Source organism: Oryctolagus cuniculus, chromosome 3 (genome assembly GCF_051225735.1).
Source record: "Oryctolagus cuniculus isolate XC-2025 breed Fujian yellow rabbit chromosome 3, ASM5122573v1, whole genome shotgun sequence".
NCBI classification, from domain to species: Eukaryota; Metazoa; Chordata; class Mammalia; order Lagomorpha; family Leporidae; genus Oryctolagus; species Oryctolagus cuniculus.
This window is the reverse complement of record NC_142869.1, coordinates 173,499,359-173,521,218: the sequence shown is the minus strand read 5'-3', so window position 1 is coordinate 173,521,218 and position 21,860 is coordinate 173,499,359. Positions and strand designations below refer to the sequence as shown.

At 48.4% G+C, this 21,860-nt stretch overlaps 1 protein-coding gene across 3 annotated transcripts in view; it reads left to right on the top strand.

Annotated features, from left to right (window-relative positions):
- CREB3L2 (cAMP responsive element binding protein 3 like 2) overlaps nucleotides 1–19,086 on the top strand; it is a 130,725-nt gene extending 111,639 nt beyond the window's left edge. For all 3 annotated transcript variants that reach the window (XM_008258046.5, XM_002711936.6, XM_089329546.1), the window contains 4 exons: nucleotides 11,516–11,615; nucleotides 11,845–11,971; nucleotides 13,315–13,531; nucleotides 14,566–19,086. In XM_008258046.5, coding sequence (XP_008256268.1) covers nucleotides 11,516–11,615; nucleotides 11,845–11,971; nucleotides 13,315–13,531; nucleotides 14,566–14,641 — 520 coding nt within the window. In that variant the 3' untranslated portion in view covers nucleotides 14,642–19,086. The remainder of the gene's footprint in view (nucleotides 1–11,515; nucleotides 11,616–11,844; nucleotides 11,972–13,314; nucleotides 13,532–14,565) is intronic.
- The last annotated feature ends 2,774 nt before the right edge of the window (nucleotides 19,087–21,860 follow it).

Genomic DNA, 21,860 nt, shown 5'->3' with positions numbered 1-21,860 from the left:
GTGGGCTGAAACCTGAAACCAATGGAGTGGCCAAGGACAGCTGTCTTTGTGAGGACTGTGAATGGGACAGGTGTATACGTGAGCTCCCCCCCACACATGTCAGGTGAAAGATTCAATGTAACCTTATTTATAGAAGACATGAGATTCCTGGGTCAGAGACAGAGAAATTTATAACTCACAGCACAGCAGGCAATGTGAATTCTAGCATATCTGCATTAGTTCTCCTTGCCCCCACATTCCGGATTAGGTCAAGTGGGTGTTGTGCTCTGAATGGATTTGTGTCATAGCTAAAGAGCCTTGAACTTGCAGAAGCCACTGCTTTTATAGCATGCAGTTAATAGGCCGGCTTTTAGCCAAGGGGAGACGTTATATCATTGCTCCAGCTTAGCAGTTTCTAAATTATTCTGGGAAGTGGCCCGTAGAACGAACACACAGGGTCTTTCAGTCTTGGCCTACCCAGCAGAACATATACAGCATGAAAAGACCCAAAGAGCCATCTCTCCCCAGTGCTGTGGAGCAGAGTCAGGAATAAGAGGAGAAGGAACAGGCTGTGCCCTGGGGTGGTTCTGCCTGTCCCACCACATTGTGGCCAGGAGCCCGAGGGTTCTAAGTGTTCTGAATTCAACTCTGGCCGTAGAGGGAGCTGGAAGGAGTGGGTGTTGGAGGCATGTGGTGGTCGGAGTTTGCCTGGCATGGGTAGAGTGAGCAGAACCCTTGAGGTGAGTGGTTTGTGAGCTTCATCTGTGCTCTTTCCCCAGACTCCTCAGAAGTCAGACATGCATGCATGACGTAATCTCTGCTGTGATCAGAAATGGGAGTTCCCTAGTTTTCCTCCTTGACCTTACTGCTGGCTAAAGTCTGTCTCTGAGTCCACTCTACTTGTTCTTTAAAACACATGTGTGGTTCTTGGCAGAGGTCTTTCCAGCTATGTCTGCTGGGGTTTGATTGTACTCCTGCTCTCCTAAGTGGTTTGATTAGCCCACACAGCTGTGTCCATTTGCACTAGATACGTGTGTGTTTGCTCTTTGCACATTATTATGGTCTTCTGTGAAAGTGCTCTTCTCTTTTAGATGAACAATAACTGGCCAAGCCCACCCCTGCTGTACACAGAGAAACCATTTAAGGACTGATGACTCTTCCATAGACTCGTATCTTGGTTTAATTTACTTTCCATTTCTCCATTATCTCTAACTTGAGATTGTGTGATGAATATTAGCTTTCTTTTCATGTGGAAATAGTTGCACTTCAAAGGACGGTGGGGAACTTAAGTTCCCCACAGAGATTAGAAAAGCATGTTCCTGTGATTTAATGGTAAAGGTAGAAATTCCACAGCCTCAGAAAACACTCCAAACTCTGGTTTTTGTGTTCCTGGGCCAGTGGGTAATAGAGTGTTCCAGAGATGCACGTTTAATACAGCAATTACCCAGTAAGAAAAAAAAAGGCAATTCATTTATTTTCCATTTAGACCACAGCCCAATGAACAACCCTCAAAACATAAGTAAAAGATCATAAAGAAATAGATATTCATAGTTTAGGAGTTTGAGCTTACGTGGTTGTCTTTCATATATGTCACACTTCAGTATCTGTCATTGAGAGAGTGTGTGATTCTCCTTCCATGTCCTTACGAAATGTGTAGACCCTCTGCTGGTTAACAGTGTGTCTCACCGCCATGTTCTCTTCTACCCCAGGACTTTGAGCTAGAAGTTGTAGCTTTTGGACACCCCTTCTTCATCAGAACTTCTTGGACACCAGTGCTTGGTGGCCAGACTGGGGTGGGCACAGGGGGATTCAGGAGGATTTTTGCCTTGGAAGCACGTGTATGCTTGTCCTTTTTTGTCATGAGGTCAGCCACTTCATGGTCACAGATTTTTTTTTTTTTTTTTTGGACATGTGTTCACTAAGTAAATGACACTGAGACTGTTTTGATTATATAATCATTTTACATTTTATGTAGTATAAATGGCATACCTTGTGAACATGTGCATATCAGATACCTAACTAATGTGGAACTTCATCAATTAGTAGTTACTTAGCACATATGATGACCTCTAATACTGTGTATTCCACCTAATTGTTTCATTTAAAAAAATACACCAATCACACAATCGAGTTGATTTCATAATCCACTAATGATTCAAGATTTGGAATTTGGAAATTATTCCTGCTGGTATACTTTCTTTTTTTAAGATTTTTTTATTTTATTATTTTTTTATTTGAGAGGTAGAGTTACAGACAGTGAGAGGGAGAGACAGAGAGAAAGGTCTTCCTTCCGTTGGTTCACTCCCCAAATGGCCACAAAGGCCGGAACTTCGCTGATCTGAAGCCAGGAACCAGGAACCAGGCGCTTCCTCCATGCGGGTGCAGGGGCCCAAGGACTTGGGCCATCCTCCACTGCTCTCCGAGGCCACAGCAGAGAGCTGGATTGAAAGTGGAGCAACCAGGACTAGAACCGGCTCCCATATGGGATGCTGGCACTGCAGGCAGAGGATTAACCTACTGTGCCACGGTGCTGGCCCCTTGCTGATACTTTCATAAGGTTGTAAAAACATCCCTTCAACTATGAAAGAGACTGATTTGCCTAGAGTGGTTCATGTGCTCACACACCATAGCCCAGCAAGTTCCATTTCTGAGTAAAGTATGAGATTTGGTGGAGAGTATGTCTACAGATAGGGCCTGAGTTGAAGTCCCCAAGACAGCAAATAATTGGGAACCCCCAGTTTATGCTTTTCCCTGGGTTCTGGTTTCTGACTTCAGTGAGAAATTAGTACCGAAATATTCAAAGCCTAACTGGCAATAACCATCAACTTCTCATTCTCTCTCATGCTCTAACTCTTGTAAATAAAGGAAACAGACGAGAAAAAAAGTTGCACCAAATACAAAGAAAGCATGTGGATGTGTTTCCCAGTTATTGTAAGACTATGTCTCTCACTCTTGGATGCTTTTGAATGTTTTACCCAGTTTCCTTGGATGTGCCTTGCCAGATACAGGGTGATGGTTTATTTTGGGCAAGGCTGGCAGCTGCCGTTGACTGTTCTTTTGCAAGGATCTGTATGAGGGTAGCCACTAAGTTTATTTTTATATCTCACCACAAGACAAAATCCACATTTTCAATCAAGTGTTGGACACTCCAATTTAGCAAGTTATGAAAAAATCTGTTGGCCCAGATAAACGTATGCTAAGAATGTTTTTTCCACTAAATTAAGACCTTATTCCCAGAAGCCCAAGAATTCATTAAGCCATAATTAGCCATGATCACTGATGATTTAAAATACAATAGTAAAGGGAGTTTTTATACTGAGCTTTGAAGGCACCATTGGGTCTGTCCTATGGTTGACTTTTTATAGCTTTAGTTTTAAAATAATTTTTCCATTTTGTCTGACAGCTTCCTTTCCTGCACCCAACCCTTCATGCAAACAGGGCAGCAGCTGTCAGCCAAGCTTTCAAACTTGCAGCTAGTGGCATCAGAGAAAATATCACATCATCTCAGACCAACTTACCACTTATGAGGTTATAGGCTTCCGGTAAAAAGGGATGGCTTCATCTGTCATCAGTGAAAGGAGACAGCAAACACTCTTGGATGATAGGTTTGCTTCAATAAACCCACAGCACCCCAGGAGGGGGATTATTTTATTTTTCTTTAAGATTTATTTACTTCAAAGGCAGAGATATAGAGAGATGGGGAGAGAGGAAGAGAGAGGGTCGGAGAGCAAGCAAATGAGAAAGAGAGGGAGAGGAAGAAGGGGAGGGGGAGGGAGAGGGAGAGATCTATCTTCCATCCGCTGGTTCACTCCTCAAATGACCACAACAGCCAAAGATAGGCCAGGCCAAAGGCAATATAGCCAGGAGCTTCTTCTGGGTCTCCCATGTGGGTGCAGGAACCCAAGGACTTGGGCCATCCTCCACTGCTTTCCCGGGCCATTAGCGGGGAGCTGGATAGAAAGTAGAGCAGCCAGGACTTGAACTGGCATCCATATAGGATGCCAGCACTGTAGGTAGAGGCTTAACCTATGCCACAGTGCTGGCCCCAGGATTCTCTTCTTTTTCTGTTGGCTGATATGGTCAGGAGAATTAATTTTGATTGGCTGCCTGAGTTCAGAACTTCAGTAGCTAGATTAAAGGTGCCCGGCAGTAGTACTGAAGTCTGAACTCAGGTTCCTCTGCCTCAGAACCTATCCTCTCGTTCTTGTGTACGGGGATTTCTACCATTTTAGCCATCTTTATGCCAACCCCTGTTTTTTCACTGACAAAGGGGTAGATCTTATATTTTCCACTTTTCTAAATATAGCCTAGGTTTCACTTCCTAACACATGAAGCAGGGAAAAGAGCATCCCTGATTCTTTTATCTATTACCTGCATTTTCTCTTTGATATAGTTTCCCTTATGTTTTTTACATGTGTCTTTGTCATTGAAATTTTGTCAGTATGTACATTGCCATTGGACTAGACAATAGCTCTTTATCTGTGTCTGGATTTTATTGTGGTTCTTCCATCTATAGTTTGGACCCTTTTAATAATAACATTTTGACCAGCGCCATGGCTCACTAGGCTAATCCTCCGCCTGTGGCGCTGGCACCCTGGGTTCTAGTCCCCGTTGCTCCTCTTCCAGTCCAGCTCTCTGCTGCGGCCCAGGAAGGCAGTGGAGGATGGCCCAAGTGCTTGGGCCCTGCACCCACATGGGAGACCAGGAGGGGGCGCCTGGCTCCTAGCTTCGGATTGGCGCAGCCATGCCGGCCGTGGTGGCCATTTGCTGGGTGAACCAACGGAGGGAAGACCTTTCTCTCTGTCTCTCTCTCACTGTCTAACTTTGCCTGTCAAAAATAAAATAAAATAACATCTTGATATCTCTTAGTTGAGCTGTTATCAATAGGATGTTAATGTCACTGTATTTAATAAGAATCTACTAATCAAAATCTACTTAACCAAAGCATTTTGTTACTAATTTTGTAAGGCTATTGATTAGGTTGCCATGTTGCACTGTCTTCGAAAATATACAAGCTATGGAGTCAGATAGGTTTTGGTTTCCATCTTGGGTCTTCTTTCTATTACCTGACTTTGAGACATTTTTACCCTCATGTGCCACATAATGACATTTTCATAAATGATGTGGGACATACACAATGTGGGACATACACAATGATGGTCCCATAAAATTTTAACCTTTAGTTATGTCATAGTCATCTGAGTTGATATAATTACACTCTGATGTCTGTACCATGAAATGTTTCTCAGAACATATCTGTGTCATTAACTGACCCATGCCTATATTTAGTATCCCAGGATGTACAGTTCCTAGAACTCAATGGGCACTCAGTTACTGGTAATTTTCTTTCCTTATGATGGAAATGTATGTATCTGTTGTATGAATGTATATGGATTTCCCAGCTTTATTAGATCATAGGAGTCTATTTAGATGTTTGGGATGGATAAGTAAATCTGATTTACTCTAGTGAAATTCTTCAGGGTTGTTGATTGACGGAGCCTTTAGATTGTTGTCATCTCTACCACAGTTCAATTTACCTTCACTGAAGTAAACAGGAGGAGTAACTGCAAACAGCACATTATTAGTCCCGGTTGATTCCCACCAAAATTTCAAAGTAAAAATGTATATTTTAAACAACATGTTTGCTCATCTCAAAGAGTTAGATGATCAACTGTTAGAAATCAGGGACTATTAAACAACCATTTTCATTTGCAATGGATTCAGCATATAATCATCTTTTAGTTTGGAAAGGATGTGTTGATGAATACCAAGTGATGATGCGCCCTACAGTTGTGAGCACGAAAGTTTCCCTGCTTTCTCCAGCCACACTTAAATGGTTCTTCTAAATCTGAAGCTCTTTGCAGCTGTCATGGCAGTCAAGTAGAAGGTGATTGTTCTACCATGAAACCACGGCATTCTGTTGGTGGACTTTAGGTATGAGGATACTTCAAAATGTTTGTGGAAAATGGAATTTAAAGGTAACTTTATTTTGGCACAAAAAATTTTGAAACCCATGCACACAAGGGGTCTTAGGAAAAGTACTGTGCTTGAATCTCAATTTTTTTTTTTTTTTTGCTCCAAAACAAACTTTGAATTCTGTTTTCCGTGAACATGTTGAAGTACCCTTGAATATCTTGCCTGCTAGAAATCTATTTTCAGGAGGGATTGTGGAGCCTCCTGGGATACACTTTATGCTGGAGAAAGAGGACAGGCCCAGTGATCTCAACCAGAAATTGGATGGGAGAAGTGATTGCAGGTATTGTGTGCAATTATTTTTGTGGGGAGCAACTGGGAGCAACTTGGACTAGACTGTTACTGGAATTAAGACTTATTCTATGCATCTGCTCTCCCACAATATGGCGCTGGGAGAGGAGGAAACAGCTTCTACACGGCTGCCTCCAGTTCAACCAATAAACTGTAGGACCTGCTCCTGATTGGAGGAGAGCAGCGTACTCGGCGTGTGGGTAGCAGAGTTGGGATTGGCGGAAGAGGACTATAAAGGAGGAGAGAGACAACATGCACCAGGAACATCTAAGGGGAACATCTGAGGGAACACCTGCGCAGCCCCCGAGAGAGCCGGCCGGCGGTGTGCCGCTCCCCCGCGGAAGTGGGGAATGTGGCAGGGGGAACCGCCCTTCCACGGAGGTGGAAGGGACGGTAGCCAACCCGGGAAGAACCAGCAGCAAACCCGGGGAGGGCCGAGCAGACGAAAGAACAGCGCAGGGTCCTGTGTCATTCCTCCACGAAGAGGGGGAGCGACATAATGGTGCCGTGACTCGGATAGGAAACTTAGGAGGGAAGAAACGGGAAGAAGTGGAAAATACCGGAGAGAGAGACTAGCAAACAGCCTAGGGAAAAGCCAGACGAAAAAGGTGCCGGAAGAAGCTATTGAAAGCCTAGGCATAGACTCAGATACGGACTACGGGGGGAAGCTGGGAGAAATCTCTAAGGTCGAAAGCGAAAGTGAAAGCTAGAACAAACAGACTCGGATACGGACTGTGGGGAGAAGCCAGGAGAAATGAGGGAGGAATATTGTTGGAAGAAAACTTAGGGAAACATACCGGGTAGAGAAAAATGTTAGGGAAATTGAAGCCGCGGGGGGCAGGCCGAGGCGGAGACGTAAGCCAGTTTGGAATTCTTTAAGTCAGCCTGGGGGGCAAAAGGCGAAAATCTGGAACCAGAGGCAGAGACGTGGGCCGCCAGGTTGGAATCCGTCAGATTAGCCCGGGGAGCAAAGGACGGGAAGCCAGACCGAAAGGCGCAGACGCGTGAGCTAGGTTGAATTCGCCAGGTTAGCCCAGGGAACTTAGATTGAATACTAGTGGCGGAAACGTGAGCTGGGGCTGTGTGACTCGCGGAAGCCGCCGTGTGCAGAGAGAGCACGGGGTGTGAATAGATAGGGAACGCGGGGCTGGCGCGAGGCCGTGGTGCGGACGCGAAGGGCGTGGAGACCGCAGAGCGCGCGAAGCCAAGCCGCGCAAAGCCGGGAAGCCGCGCAGATGGGAGAAGCGCAGGCTGAAGCGGCTCAGAGCTGAGAAGCCGCCGAGAAGCAGCCTCAGGGCGGGCACCGGGAAGCCGCAGGGATAAGAGAAACAGAAATTTAGAAGTAAAATGAGAGAAATAGGAATGCTGGTAGATAGAAGTAAAATAGGAGAGATAGGAATGCCCGGAGATAGAGAAATGGAGAGAGGTGAGGCCTCCCCTCAACATGGCAATGAGAGAGCTCGGATTCGGTCTGCCTGATTAGGGAGGTGGTGAGCACCTGCGGGCGGCTAGCAGCTTATGCGCCGCAGGTCACCGAAGACATACACGAATTAACACCAATAAGTCTCCCCACAATACGGCAATGAGAAGGCTTGGATTCGGTTTGCCTAATAGGGCTTGTAAGCACCTGCAGACAGTTCTAGCAGGGCAGAGCATGCGCTGCAGGGCACCGAACACAGGCACGCATCAGCGCCTAAAAACCTCCTCACAACATGGCAAAGAGAGGACCCGGATTCGGTTTGCCTGATTGATAGGACTTGTAAGCACCTGTGGGCAACTCTAGCAAGCAGAGCAGAGTGTGTGCCGTGGGGCACCGAAGACAGGCGCGTATCAACGTCAAAAATAAAAAGAAAGGGGGATCTGTGGGGAGCAACTGGGAGCAACTTGGACTAGACTGTTACTGGAATTAAGACTTATTCTATGCATCTGCTCTCCCACAATATGGCGCTGGGAGAGGAGGAAACAGCTTCTACACGGCTGCCTCCAGTTCAACCAATAAACAGCAGGACCTGCTCCTGATTGGAGGAGAGCAGCGTACTCGGCGTGTGGGTAGCAGAGTTGGGATTGGCGGAAGAGGACTACAAAGGAGGAGAGAGACAACATGCACCAGGAACATCTAAGGGGAACATCTGAGGGAACACCTGTGCAGCCCCCGAGAGAGCCGGCCGGCGGTGTGCTGCTCCCCCGCGGAAGTGGGGAATGTGGCAGGGGGAACCGCCCTTCCACGGAGGTGGAAAGGACGGTAGCCAACCCGGGAAGAACCAGCAGCAAACCCGGGGAGGGCCAAGCAGATGAAAGAACAGCGCAGGGTCCTGTGTCATTCCTCCACGAAGAGGGGGAGCGACATAATGGTGCCGTGACTCGGATAGGAAGCCTAGGCAGGGTTTAGTGTTGTTCCTCCGTGAAGAGGGGGAGCGACATAATGGTGCCGTGACTCGGATATGAAGCCTAGGCAGGGTTTAGTGTCGTTCCTCCACGAAGAGGGGGAGCGACAATTTTCTTGGCTTTTCATGCCCTAACAACCAGGCAAGGAGCAATGGGCAAGGAGGAAGTACGGCATGGTTCCAGGTGAACAGGAACTTCTAATGAGAGATGGAAATGTTAGTTTCTCTTTTCAAACACCTTAAGACTTTGGAGTCAGCATAACATGGTTTTGGTACAATCTAGAAATGCTCCATCTAACTGAAAGCTGGGCAGAGAAAGGTGATCCACTCTCGCACCAAGCACAGCTAAGCCTCAGCACCTCTAGCCACCAGCACAGGCAGCAGGAGTGTCCAGTGGAGAGTTGAGTTGCTTAGCAAAAGTGGCATGGTCACTTAAGTGGCTCCTCAGCAGGCCACGAGGTCAGGGAGGCACTTGCCATAGCTCATCAGGCAGCCAAGATCTCAGTAACTGACAACATGGGAAGTGGCCAGCACACAAGAGAAAAATGTCTGTACCGTGTGCTCTTATCTGTGGGCCCAGAACTTCCAGAATTACAACAGCAAAGGCTTTGCAGCTGGTATTACAGATGGTGGTCAGTCCCACATGTGGCCAGCAGAATCTCTGTAATGGGTAGCTGCACAGGGGACCACTCAGCCCTCAGCTTCAAGAAGGCAGCCCCGCTGATGGATAGGAGGGGGTTTCATGGAGAAATCCTGGGAGAAGAGATAAAAACTTGGATGAGGAAAAGAAGCAGCTGTATCATGGCACCCCTTAGGTAAACCCACAAGGAGAATTTAAAGTGGTCAGTATTTCTCGGACCCGAGTGACATTACAGGATGCTTTTAGAGAATCTGTGACCTGAAGGTATTTACATAAATGTAAACCGGGTGCAAGCTATGTGTGATCATACTTCTGCATGACCAGAAAGATGAACAATTTCAATTTACACACTAAATATAATTTGAATTAATGGGTAGATGATTTTGCTTCGCTTCCATTAAAATTAAACTTAAAGGCAAACATGTAATGGGCCCCCTAGAGTTTTAGTGTTCTGAGTCCCACACTGCACATTGTATGGAATGTTCCAGCTCTTCCACACCTCCTTCAACTACTGAAAGCAAGGTTATGGCCAACCTGGCCTTGATCTGTTAAAACTGGGAGAACTTGTTTCATTGGTACTTACCAGAAAAGCTGCAAACCTAGGAAGAACCCACTTGTCCTTTGGCACTTGAGACCTATTCAAAGAATTCTATGATGAGAAGCAAGTTAGCTGTGGAAGCCCAGAATTCTGCAAGCGCTTGATTTGGTGATGAACTTGTGTGGCTTCCAACATTACATCACAGCATGGATTTTCTGAAAATCCTCGAGACTCAAAAAAAAAAAAAAAAAAAATAGTGCTTGCCCATAAAGTCCCCACAGCTGGGTGCGTTGGGTGTGGGGATCGGGGTGAGGTGAGGAGGAGCTTCACCTCCTTACACTCTTGCGCAGAACCCGTCCTACATGCTCTGATCCAGGAGGGTGTGTTGTCAGATCCGTTTCTCTGCCTTGCACTGTGGAACTGCAGAGAATATCACCATCTGCTCTTCCTGTGTCCCGACATCACACAGAACAGAGTATGTGGCACTGTTCTCATCCCCAGACCTTTCCCTTTTAAGGGGAGGCACTGTTGTCCAATTTTAGGGATAAAATAACTCGTTTGCTCCTGCTCTCTGTCTTTTCCTGGAGAAAGACCAGAGGATGAGTTCCAAAACCCCTGGCTGGGAGCCCGAGAGTCTAGTCGATCAGGCATCTTTGCTCTTTCGTGTTCTGGCTTCATTTCTGACTGTGAGCGTGCTGTGAGCTTTCAAGACCCATGGGCCTCAGCGCAGGTGGCTGCGTCCTGGCCCTGAACACAGCCATTCTTTTGCTTCCCCACCCCCTTTCCCTCTCTCTTTCCCCCACTTGCCTCCCAAAGGCCTGTTGTTCAGTGATGCTGTTGCCTTTTCCAATCACAGCCATCTCCTCTGGCCATGCCTCCAGTGGTTCTCTGCTGATCTTTTTCTTCCCTTTTCTTATTTTCATCAGTATTTTCTCATTTCTTGGATGAAAGAACTCCTTTTAATGCCATTATCTGTGTCTGTTCAGCTTCTGTAACAGAATATCATACACAGAGTGGCGTGTAGACAAGAGAATCTCATTGCCCACAATTCCGGAGGCCCAGAAGTCCAAGACCAAGGTGCTGGCGAGTTCGGTATCTGGCGAGGGCTCACTTCCTGGTGGTGGACGGTGCCTCCCAGCCGTGTCCTCACGTGTGGAAGGGAAGAGCTCCAGTGGTTTTAGTGACTTCTTGGGGGGCTAACCACATTGGGGCTAACCACATTCAGTGAGGGCTCCATGCTCTTGACCTAATTACTTCCCAAAGGCCTCACCTCCTAAGGCCATCACATTGGGAGTCTGGTTTCTTGTCTCCTTTTTTGGTTAAATTTTAACCAAAATTCACAACTGAATTTGGTGGTTCTGGGGGCAGGGGGAAGATCCAAGCATTCAGATCAGAGTATTCTTTTTGCTGTTCTTAAAAACTGACAAGTCACACCTGTCAGAAACATGTGGCAGCATGCACCTCTTAGAATGGTCCAAGAACAGAGTAAGCTGTTCACGTGCTCGGGCTGATTCTGAGCCCCGGCAAGCTGTGTGATGATGGTGTTAAGGTACTGGCATCTGTGTCTGCGCCCAAAGCCAGCCTGCAGTATCTGTTCCAGGCAGGCATGAAGTCACAGCGTTGTTCTGGAGCACAGAGCAAGTGGGGTCATCCTGACACATCCCTTAGCTCTTAGACTCCTCTCATGGCCTTCGTCTGTTACCCTGGCAGAACTCTGCTTCAGCAACTCCAGAAGCTGCAGACCCTGGTGATGGGCAAGGTGTCTCGTACCTGCAAGTTGGCTGGCACGCAGACCGGCACCTGTCTCATGGTGAGTTTCCCCAAGGGACGGAACAGTAATTGCCCCTGCTTGGGCCCCTCGTCTCTGGTCCCTCCCAGCTTTCCATGGCCGAGTGCTGTGTGTGGCCAGAGAAAGCATGCTGTTCCTCTGTGAGACAGTAATGTGATATGTGGGTACAGTCTGTGGGCCTGGTGGAGGGGAGTCTCCCTGGCCCTGCACCCGGAACCCACAACCCCCCATGCCTGTCTTCCCTCTCCAGGTCGTTGTGCTGTGCTTTGCTGTTGCCTTTGGTAGCTTCTTTCAGGGCTATGGGCCCTATCCTTCTGCCACCAAGATGGCGCTGCCCAGCCAGCATTCCATGCCAGAGCCATACACAGCATCTGTCGGTAAGATGGGAAGCAGCAACCTGGGAAGTGTCTTGTTTCGTTTCTCTGGAGCTTTCTGAAAGGAATCTTTGTACAACTTTGAAAAGTCGTACGAAGGTGCTGTCAGTATCCCAGCGGCCGGTTCTCCTGTGCCCCTCCCCTACTTCCAGGCTGAAGCATCCCAGGGAATTCTGCAGAGCTCGACAGAGCGCAGTTTGCAAACTGTTGCTCTAGACTGTGTTCCCTGATAAATTCTGACATTCCCTCTTTTTTGATTCTGTGAAGGGAGTAAGATGTGTGTGTTTGGGGGAACATTATGTTTTTATAACATTTTAAGAGAGCTCTTGCATTTCTGCCTCCACTGAGTGGAATTGTGTGCTACCATAGTAAGAGTCTGTAAAATGAAATCAAAGAATTAGTGTATCTTATAAAACATGATGTCCAAGATTGACAGAATTTGGAGATTCGGGTGTTTGATAAGAAATATATGTATATACATATTTGTGTGTATGTGTATACATATATATATATATATATTCTCAGGTAGATCAGTTATCTCTTTTAAATATGTAGGGAATAAAGGAATAGTGAATAAGGGATATACACACAAACAGATTTACTAATAGAATGAGCTTGGAGTCAGGAGGTATCATATTTGCTCTAGGGACAGTGTTGCCATCCTGAAATGTCTGGTCTTCACTGGGCAGGTGTGTCCTTTGCCAGGTATGTGACAGAAATGTATTATGTAGTGTTCCAATAAAATAATTTCCATGGCCTGTTGAGAAATTATTTCCCTCTCCCCAAGGATCATCACTAAGTTTATTTGAAAGCCAACTTCCATGTTGCAGAAAATTGCAAGAGGGCCATCTATCCTCTGTGACTGTCCTATAAGATGGAAGAGATTGTGTGCCCTTTGATTCATGGCCTTGGCTTTGGGTCTGAGTGGTAATGCCCTGTGCCTCATCTTCCTGCAAGACCTACTCACTGTGGTTGCTTCTCCTCTTAGCTACACCTAGACCTCTCTGAGTATTTGACTCCCACTTCCCACGGATTCTTTCTCCTAGATAGTTAAAGGTGGGCAAGGAAGGGACTTTTATTTTCAAAGCAGTGGGGGTGGTTTACTTGGTGTTTGTTTGCTTTTCTGAGTTCTTCCAGCACTGTATAATTGGCATAATTTTTTTTGATGCAAAATCTCTAAAACCCTGAAGCCTTTATAGAAAGCCCAGTTCCAATGGCTCCTTAAGCCCCGGGCAACAAGGACCCACCAGTTGTCATCTCTGCCAGCCCTGGGCATGGGGAGTGAGGAGATGTGTTGGACCCCTGTGGCCTTTTGCTGACACTTTGTTCCTTTGCTTTGTCCTCAGTGAGATCCAGGAACCTGCTGATCTATGAAGAGCATTCTCCCCTGGAGGAACCATCCAGCCCAGCCTCAGCAGGGGAGCTTGGGGGCTGGGACAGAGGCTCCTCCCTGCTCAGGGTGTCAGGGCTGGAGTCCAGAGCGGACATGGATCTTCCTCATTTCCTTCTCTCGAATGAGACCAGCCTGGAGAAGTCAGTGCTGTCGGAGCTGCAGCAGCACCTGTGAGTCCTAGACACACGTATTCAGCTCCACCGGCACACTGGGAACAGGCTGAGTTAGCAGCCTGCACTGTGGGGTGTAGACTGGCCAGTGACTGCCCTGAGCAGAGACAAGGAGAAGACCTAGTGTGAGCTCCCCCAGGTCTGCACATGGCTTCTCCTTGTGGGTGACAAGTGGAGTGGCTGCTGATTTAGCTGAGCTCTGCTCCCAGCCCTCCCAGAAATGAGGCTTTTGCCACATCAGTGGGGAAGATTCCATCGTAGACTCTTTCCGCAGCTTTCTAACCCTGGCCCTGAGAGGGAAGGCTCACATTATATATCCTGTTAGGTCTCCATGTGCAGGTAGGTTGCACGTGTACTGGCTCTTGCTATTTGTATCACTGTACGTATGCTATCACATAAATTCTTTCAACCACCCCACGAGGTAAGATGCTATCAGTCTTCCCGTTGTGGGGAATGCCTGGAGCCCCTCCTGGAAGCTCCTAGAGACCAAGCTGTTTGGTTACCTGGCTCGTGACACAAATCTTCTCTCCTACTTAGTTCAGCTCCTCAAGTCCCTAGGCAGATCCCTCTGTTTGGCCATGTCTCCTGGATATCAGAGCTCTTCTCATCCTCCTCTGAGTGCCTCGAGACTCTCTGGGCTGTGAACACAACTTGATAACGTATTTATTTTCTATTCTTCATTATTTCAAACCAGTTCTAAATCTTTGGATTATTAGCTCTCCTCCCTAGACTTTAGCATAGGGCTAAACATCCTCAGTGAATACAATAATTGTCAGCAACTTGGGACAAGCCAGTATCAAACCACCAGGCTTGTCCCCTGGGCTGGGATGCCTGCTCCAGGGTGGCGTAAAGGTGGGACTGTGGATAGGTTGGTGGGAGGACTTGGGCAGCAGAGAATTCATGCTAGGAGAGAAGGGGACCCTAGAGGAGCCTGGGCCAGCCCATAAGGCCGCTGTCATGGATTGGCTGTGTCATCAGAGTTGCAGTAAACAGTTGGTGGCCAACACTTCTTTTTCCTTTCGACGCCTTCACAGAGTCAGCGCTAACCTGGAGGGGAACGAGACGCTGAAAGTCGTAGAACTCGACAGGAGAGTGAACACCACCTTCTGAAGAGGCCTCCCGCACCCGCCCCGTCTCCCTGAACGTCACCTCTCCATCCACAAATCACCTTTGTCATAAGCGTTTCCTCTGTGCCACTGGATCTTGACAAAGACACGGACGGACGAGCATTTCGTGGCTTTGGATGGAAGGCCAGCCTGGGGTTCCCCGCCGGCCGGGACAGCGCGCCCTGCCCTCTGGTCCCTGCCCCTCCCCTGCAGCAGGGAGCCTACGTCTCCCCCTCCCTCTCTCTTACCGCTCTAGTAGATACCATTGTAGGGGTGAGGGTGGGGCAAGCAGGCTTGTTTCCACCAGCGGTGCCAAAGAAGATCTTGCCTGATTCTCTCCCCTGCGAGGCGCGACCCCTTGGAAGACAAGACTGGTTCGATCGACACCCCAGACTGCAGCCACAAGAATGCCATGATGCCTGTCGCGATTTGGCGAAGCACTGACTCACGTCCTCCCTCGCTCCCACCCGGGTCCCCCGCCGCTGGAGCCCTCGCCCGACGGGGCACTGGCACTGTGGGCGAGGCCCCCTTCACGTTCTCAGGCCGCAAGTGCAATGCCTGAAGGGATCAGGCTCCTCTACTCCAGGCGAACCTGCCCCGCCTCGTTGCTGGTAGGACCTCCCCCCATAGCTCTGCCGCTCCAGCTTCTCCTCCCCATTTGTAAATAGTATTTATTAGCTCGCCCAGGCTTCCTGCGGGCAGCCACGCCGGAGCGATCCCACGGCTCCTTCCAAGCCGCTCTGTTGGCCTTTGGCGCTGGGAGGGCCTCTAGGCTCTGGGATCCCCAGTCTTTCCCGATGAAGTTTTCTTTCTTTTTGGAGGCCTGTAAAACAGTTACCGTTGAGAAACCCCCTAAGCCCGTGCGCCCCTATGGGAGGAACTCAGAGGGAAAGATGGAACAGTGCCTTGCTCCGGGCAGGGCTCCTGGCCCTATGCTCTCTCCCCAGTTCCTATAACAGAGAGGGAGGCCCTGTGCCCTACAGCAGGCACTTCGACAACCCTGTCGGCTTCCGTCCCCGCCCGCCCCCGGCCCCGCCTCCAGTCCCGCCCCTCCCACTGTCCACTTCCGCCCCGCCTCCGGTCCCGCCCCCCGCAGTCCACTTCCGCCCCGCTTGTCCGCAGCCCGGAAGGTCAGTGACCAGCGTGTCTCCCTTCCTTTACTGACAGGTTTGGCTACTTTGCAGCTCACCCAAAGAGATACAACCTAACCCCCACCCTACTTTTATTTTTGTTTTTTAATGACTGAAAGTAACTTTTGTAGGTAATTTTTTTCTTTTCTATTTCGTACAAAGCTATGGAAACGGTCTTGTGTTCTATACGGTAGAAGACTCTCCCTCAATGTCTCTTCCTAGCTTGCAAAAGTTTCATGTAGGGAATGTGCTTACGTTCTGTACTTGACGTCTAGTAGCGGCCGAAGCGCCTTCGACTTCGTCTCTCTCCCTTTCCCTCCCTGGCCGTCTCCGTGGCCCCCGCCCAGGGCGCCCGTTCCGTGTCAGACTTCACATCTGCCCCTGCACCTCACGGGCAGACCCCTGCCTGTCCCCCTGGGCCATTTGGGGTCCCCGTGTGACGGAGAGGGTTCCGGACGGGGAGACGGCCGCGTTGGTGTGCGCACAGCGAGCGAGAGCTGCAGCGGGCATGGCTGGCTGCCTGGTTCTCGCTGCCCGTGACCTTGTGTGGTGGGGAGCAAGGGGCGGCCAGTGGTCTCCGCTGCTGCTGCTCCGTGCCGATGGCTGGTGACCACGGGCCACTGCTGACCCATCGCTCTGCGCTTATCTGGGGCCCGACAAGGTTTGAGAAGGCAGAATGGACTCAAGTGCTGTTTGCTCAATGAGAAAGGAAGGTTTCGCACCTGAGGGCCGAAGGGAGCGGACAGGCCGGGCCACCCACGGGCTGCAGCTGACCTACGCTGGGTACTTAAGGCTCACCGAGTAGCGAGCTTGCTGTTCCGAATGAGGAGGGAGAAGGAAAAAGGAAATTTCTAGGCCCCGCCCTTAGTGCTTTGAGGATTTGGTTCTTGCCGTTGCCTCCCCCTCGCGAGACACCACTGCCCACAAAGCACAAAGCTTTCTCACTGGGAGACCATCTTTCCAGGACAGACTCTTTCTAGACACAGGGGACATTAGCCAGAGAGGTCCAACGGCACTTTCAAGTGGGTTCAAGAGCCAGTTTTGCTGTTCTTTTAAGAAAAATCTGTTCCTTGCTTGAGCGAGTAAAGGGAACTAAACCGTTTTCCCTTTAGGAGGGCAAAACGGGTCAAGAGGACTTGGGTATGTGGCAGCCGATGGGCTCCACGTGTCCGAGGGTGTTTGCGTGCCTCTGTTCCAGGGCTGGGCCCAGAGTCTGTGGACTGTTTCTCCACAAAGTCAGTAATGCACGCTTAGCTCTGAAGATGTCAGATAGCGGCAGAGCAGTGCACCTGAACGTGAGTGTTGAAAAATGGCACTGCCAGAGCGGCCGGCAGCCATCAAGAATCAATCTAACGACCTGTGTCATCCTACAGACGGGCCTTCGCCTTCCCCTTCCCTGATTGCACCAGTGAGGGGGATGCCTTGCCAAGACGCAGAAAACAGACGAGCCCCGAGTCACCCAGGCACGTGGCTCTCCTCCTGGCTCCACTGGCACTCGACAGAGGCGTGTGTACATGAAAGGCCGAGGTGGTGCCAGTTTCAAGAACGAATTTCTGTGAAGTGCTGGGGCTCAGGAGTCAGGCTCGCAGGAAGAGAGGGTTATGTAAAGATCTGACAGCTGAACTAGGTTGCTCCTTTTTGGTAGGAGGTGGGGTGAGGTGTGACATCAGTGTAGGCAAAATTAGATAACCTTTCGGTTAATGTGGTCTTATTTGGAGACCTGACTTGCAGGTTATGAAAGCAGCTTCAGTTCAAGTTGCTTCCAGACCAACTGTAAATACAAGGTTGTTTTCCTCGCTAAATCGCAGTTCAGCCTGGACACCAGAAGGTGGCTGTGAAGCCCACGTGCCTGTAGAGTAGGAGAATGAGTTGGTTCTTATCCCAAGAGTAGGGCAGTGCCCAGCATTTTGGTCGTGGTTTGAATTTCTTTCTCAAGGCAGAACAGCGCCTCTGAGCACACAGCACGTGAGGTGTGCGTGTACGCAGAATCCAGAAAACGAGACGAGTGAGGAATGGGCCGGCCATGCTGGCCTTGCTGACATGGGGAGGGTGGAGATGGAAGCGGGGGCTTTCGGTCTCCCCTTCTCTGCCGTGAGCCACTCATTAGGTTCTGTGGAATCCAGTCTTTGGGCACCTGGATTAAAGGCACCGGCACTCCTGCTGGCGGGCCTGGCAGGACCTGGGGAGCTCCCAGCGGGTGGTGCCCTAGTGAGAGTCATTTTATTTGACTGCTTTCAGCTGAGACGATTAGCAGAGCTAGGGGAAAAACCCCTGGGATGCAGCTACAGGCAGGAGTAGGAAGTGGTGAAATGGGGGCTGTGAAAGAGCCAGAGTTCAGATTATCCACTCATTCCTTCCTTCCTTCATTCAGTCACTCCTAGGACTTCTGAGTTTATTAAGGAAGGGTGTTGCATGATGCCCTGGGGAACACTGGGGAGTAAGAAGACTGAGGAAACCGCACTAATCATAGCTTTCCAAAAGAACCAAATGCCTTCGCTCGCTCTGTCCCATGCATACAGACACACACACTATCCTCTTCTGTCTCAGGTACTCCTTTGTGCCTTACACAGAGCCTTACCTATGAACCCAGAGTGACTGAGAAATCCCTGGTCCCTGGAGGTTTTATAATATTAGTTGAAGTGGGGATGGGGGAAAGAACTTTTTCCAAATGTCAAAAATGTTTTCCCAAAAGTGAGCCACTCCCAGATTGCCCCATCAGGAGGAAAGAAACAGGGTTATGTCCATTAGGAAAATCCCACTTGGTAGGGGTGCAATGGCATAAAAACCTGGCTAGTCAGGATTAAAGGCATTATAAATCCTCACAGCAGAGCATTTTCCCACTGCCCATTTGAGGATTAATGTGGCCAAAGGGTCGGCACTTAACTACAGGAAAAAGCTAGATGTTGCATTTTGTCATTTGGTGTTACCTAAAATTCAGGAATGCTCTGTTTTGTCTCTGTTTCCAGCAGGCAGGGAAGTCCTGTTTCTTGAGCACTTACTAAGGGGTTGGGCGCCGTGCTAAAAGTTGCTTTAGTTTTTTAGGTAGAGAAAACAAAGGCGGCTAGTTCCCACGAGACGGAAAAGAGCTAAGGGATGTGAGCAATGCAACCATTTGTGAAGCACGTTGAGCGATTCCTTCCTGAGAACACAGCCTTTCAGATCCTCTGGGCAGGGCACGCAGCATTTACCCCCTTGATGGCCCCACTGTGCAATGTCCACTTGTTTGCTTCTTGCTGGAGCTCTCCACCAGACGCCCATCTCTTGTCTTTTTCATCCTGTCTTCTGTGAGTTCCAGCTGGCAGGCCTTGCATTGGAGAAAGGAAAACCAGGGTGTTAAGCTCTGTGTCTCGGATCCCATCCTTGGCTCACCAGCTGGGTGAGAACAGGAGTTGTTTGCACCGTGGACCCATGACCTACACTACTTAAAAAAATCTCCCTTTCAGATAAAATGCTTTATGAGTCTTTGGAAAACACCAGTGCTCCTTGGCAAACTATGAGTGATCCTTCTCAATGGTAGTGAGCAGCCCCTGGCTAGAATCATCAGTAAGCTTTAATGTCTGTGCTGTTGCTGGGACCTCCCTCCCTTTTCTAACAGGTTGCGTAGACCAGCAGTGTTAAAATCTAAGTGCATTTTGAGTCTATTATCTGTCTTTGTGCTTTTTTTTTTTTTTACTGGCTTTTTACTCTTTATCATAAGCTAAGTACCAACACAATAAAAATAAAAATACTTTGTAGGATACTTGTACTTAGTTTGGACAAAAAATAAATCGAAATTGTTATGCTTTTGTATTTCTATTTCTTGCAAATAAATATTTTTCCTAAATAGTGAAATGTTGCCCAGTCTTTCACAACCTAGTGATCTGATTTTAAAAGCATTTTGCTTTTCTTCTGAGTATGGGTTTGTGTGTGTGTGTGTGTGTGTGTGTGTGTTCCTAACCATTCTTTCCTGATGATCCAGTCACACTGAAAGGGGAGCCTCAGACTAGCAATCTGTATGTTAGGTAGTGCTACATCCAAGGCTCAGCTGGAAGACTATTGAGAAATGTAATTGTTTTCTCAGTCAATCACTGGAAGAAAAACAATATTCTCTGGAGGTTCATACAGCCTGACTCTTACTTTTGCTCTCTCCTACAACTCTTCCCTAACTAGATTTCCAAAGCCATGATTTGATTTTGCTTTTCCCTTCCCTGGAAGTCTGAGAAGGACTATTGCCAACAGGAATGCTCCTGTAGAGAGGCAGAGGCAGAGGGTGCCGAAGATTCCTGCTCCAGAAATTCTGATGGAGTGATTGATCAAGGGCGGTGCATTCCAGCAGAGTCATCTGCATTCTGCTGCTCTCTCTGCACCCAAACGTAACTGTCTCCACTCAGAGAGAGTGGGGGCTTCCTTTAGCCTCAGAAAACGTGGCCCCAGGATGTTAGAGACGAAGGCTACCTGGGAAAACACAACCGAGCAGCGTGTCTCTCTCTTCACAGCAAGCCTGACCCTGCCTTGGCATTGAGTGCATTCGTCTCCCACATCCCTGGCCGTCCTTTCCCCTCACTCACGAGGGGCCTTTCCCTGCATGTCCTCCTTCATATACTGGGGCCCGTTGTGGAAGGCCTCTCCCCTGCATGCTGGTATCTCTCCAGGGGTACCTCGGATGGAGGGTAAATACTGCTTGGAGACTGTTATGTTTTAATCATGTCTTTCTGATGCTTTGCTGACCCTAGAGGGACCTTGCTCCCGCCAGGGCTAGCCAGTCCCTGGCCGACACACACATGTTTCACTTGCAAAACTAAGCAGTCCAGAGCCCAGACCCCAACCACCTTCTAAATGGGTTCTCACACTGCAGGTCACTCTCCCTGCCCCAGTGACTGACCTCAGGTGCCAGACAACTAGACAGTACCAGAGCCTGTTGAAACTACTCGACCTGCCAGTACTGAACCTGCTCACCGTGCCTTGCTCATTCCTCCCTGTGCAAGCCTCAACAGAGGCTCTTGCCTGCATTTTCCTCTGCCTGCTGACTGGGGCTTCCCCTGTGGCTGTGTGTGACATGACCTATCCTCCTGTCTTGGAAACTGTAACAGGTGTCTCACCTTTTCAGTGACAGATGTCTCCTGATCTGATGGTCTCACCATACCGAACAATAAGACCTACACATAAAATATTCCCTAGACACTGATAGATTAAGTCACAGTCCAAGCTCAGAATCTTGGGCTTGCAGGGTTTTCTACGTGGGCCTACTGTGATTTTAGATAAATATAAAAGCTGGGTTATCTCACTTCACTAGTTGTCACTTTTGTACAGAAAGTAAAAGAGCTAGAGTGTGGTGTGGCCTGTTTAAGCAGGTATCCAAAGTCCTCGTCTTGTGCTCAGGTTCCAGGGTAAATCAGACTTAATCTCTGAAAATAAGAGCTATTGAAGCAAGGGAACATTGGGGTAGAGTGGGAAAAGGAACCAACTGGAGAGTGGGTGTTCAGGTTAGTGGTTAAGATGCCTGTGTCCCACGTTGGAATACCTGGGTTTAATTCCTGGCTCTGGCTCCCGCTGCTATAGACCCTGGGAAGCAGGTCCGTAGTCTCTAACTCTATTGTGCTGGGTTTAGAAGCATGAGGGTTTGTACAAATAAAGGAGTTAGCCTAGGTTCAAGGTTGCAAACTCAACTAATACACAAGTGTTTCTGATTTGATCCCACTGTATTTTATAAATACTTTTAAATTATTGTTTAAACTTTCAACATTTGAAGTTTTTTTTTAATCATAAAGCTTCCGATTTCCATCTTCTCTTGAAAGATGAGAAGACCCAGCCACTTTTTGGGAGTTTTGGAAAAGCGAGTAAAGGAAAAGGTACTGTATTGGTGATGGGATCAGAAAGTGGAAAGGGTGGTTAATATACCAAGGGACAGGAAACCAGGGACCTGAGCCCAGAGGCGTGGCTGTGAGACAATGTGCAGGTTAGAGTCTCTTCCTTCTAATTATAGAGGTAAATCATTAATCTGAAAAATTGTATTCAAATTTTGTGATGATTCCACTTGTGTAAGACTTCCCGTTTTACCTAATGCTCTTTCCCGTGTTATATAACATATCTGCTGATCATCTGTGAAGAAGGTGG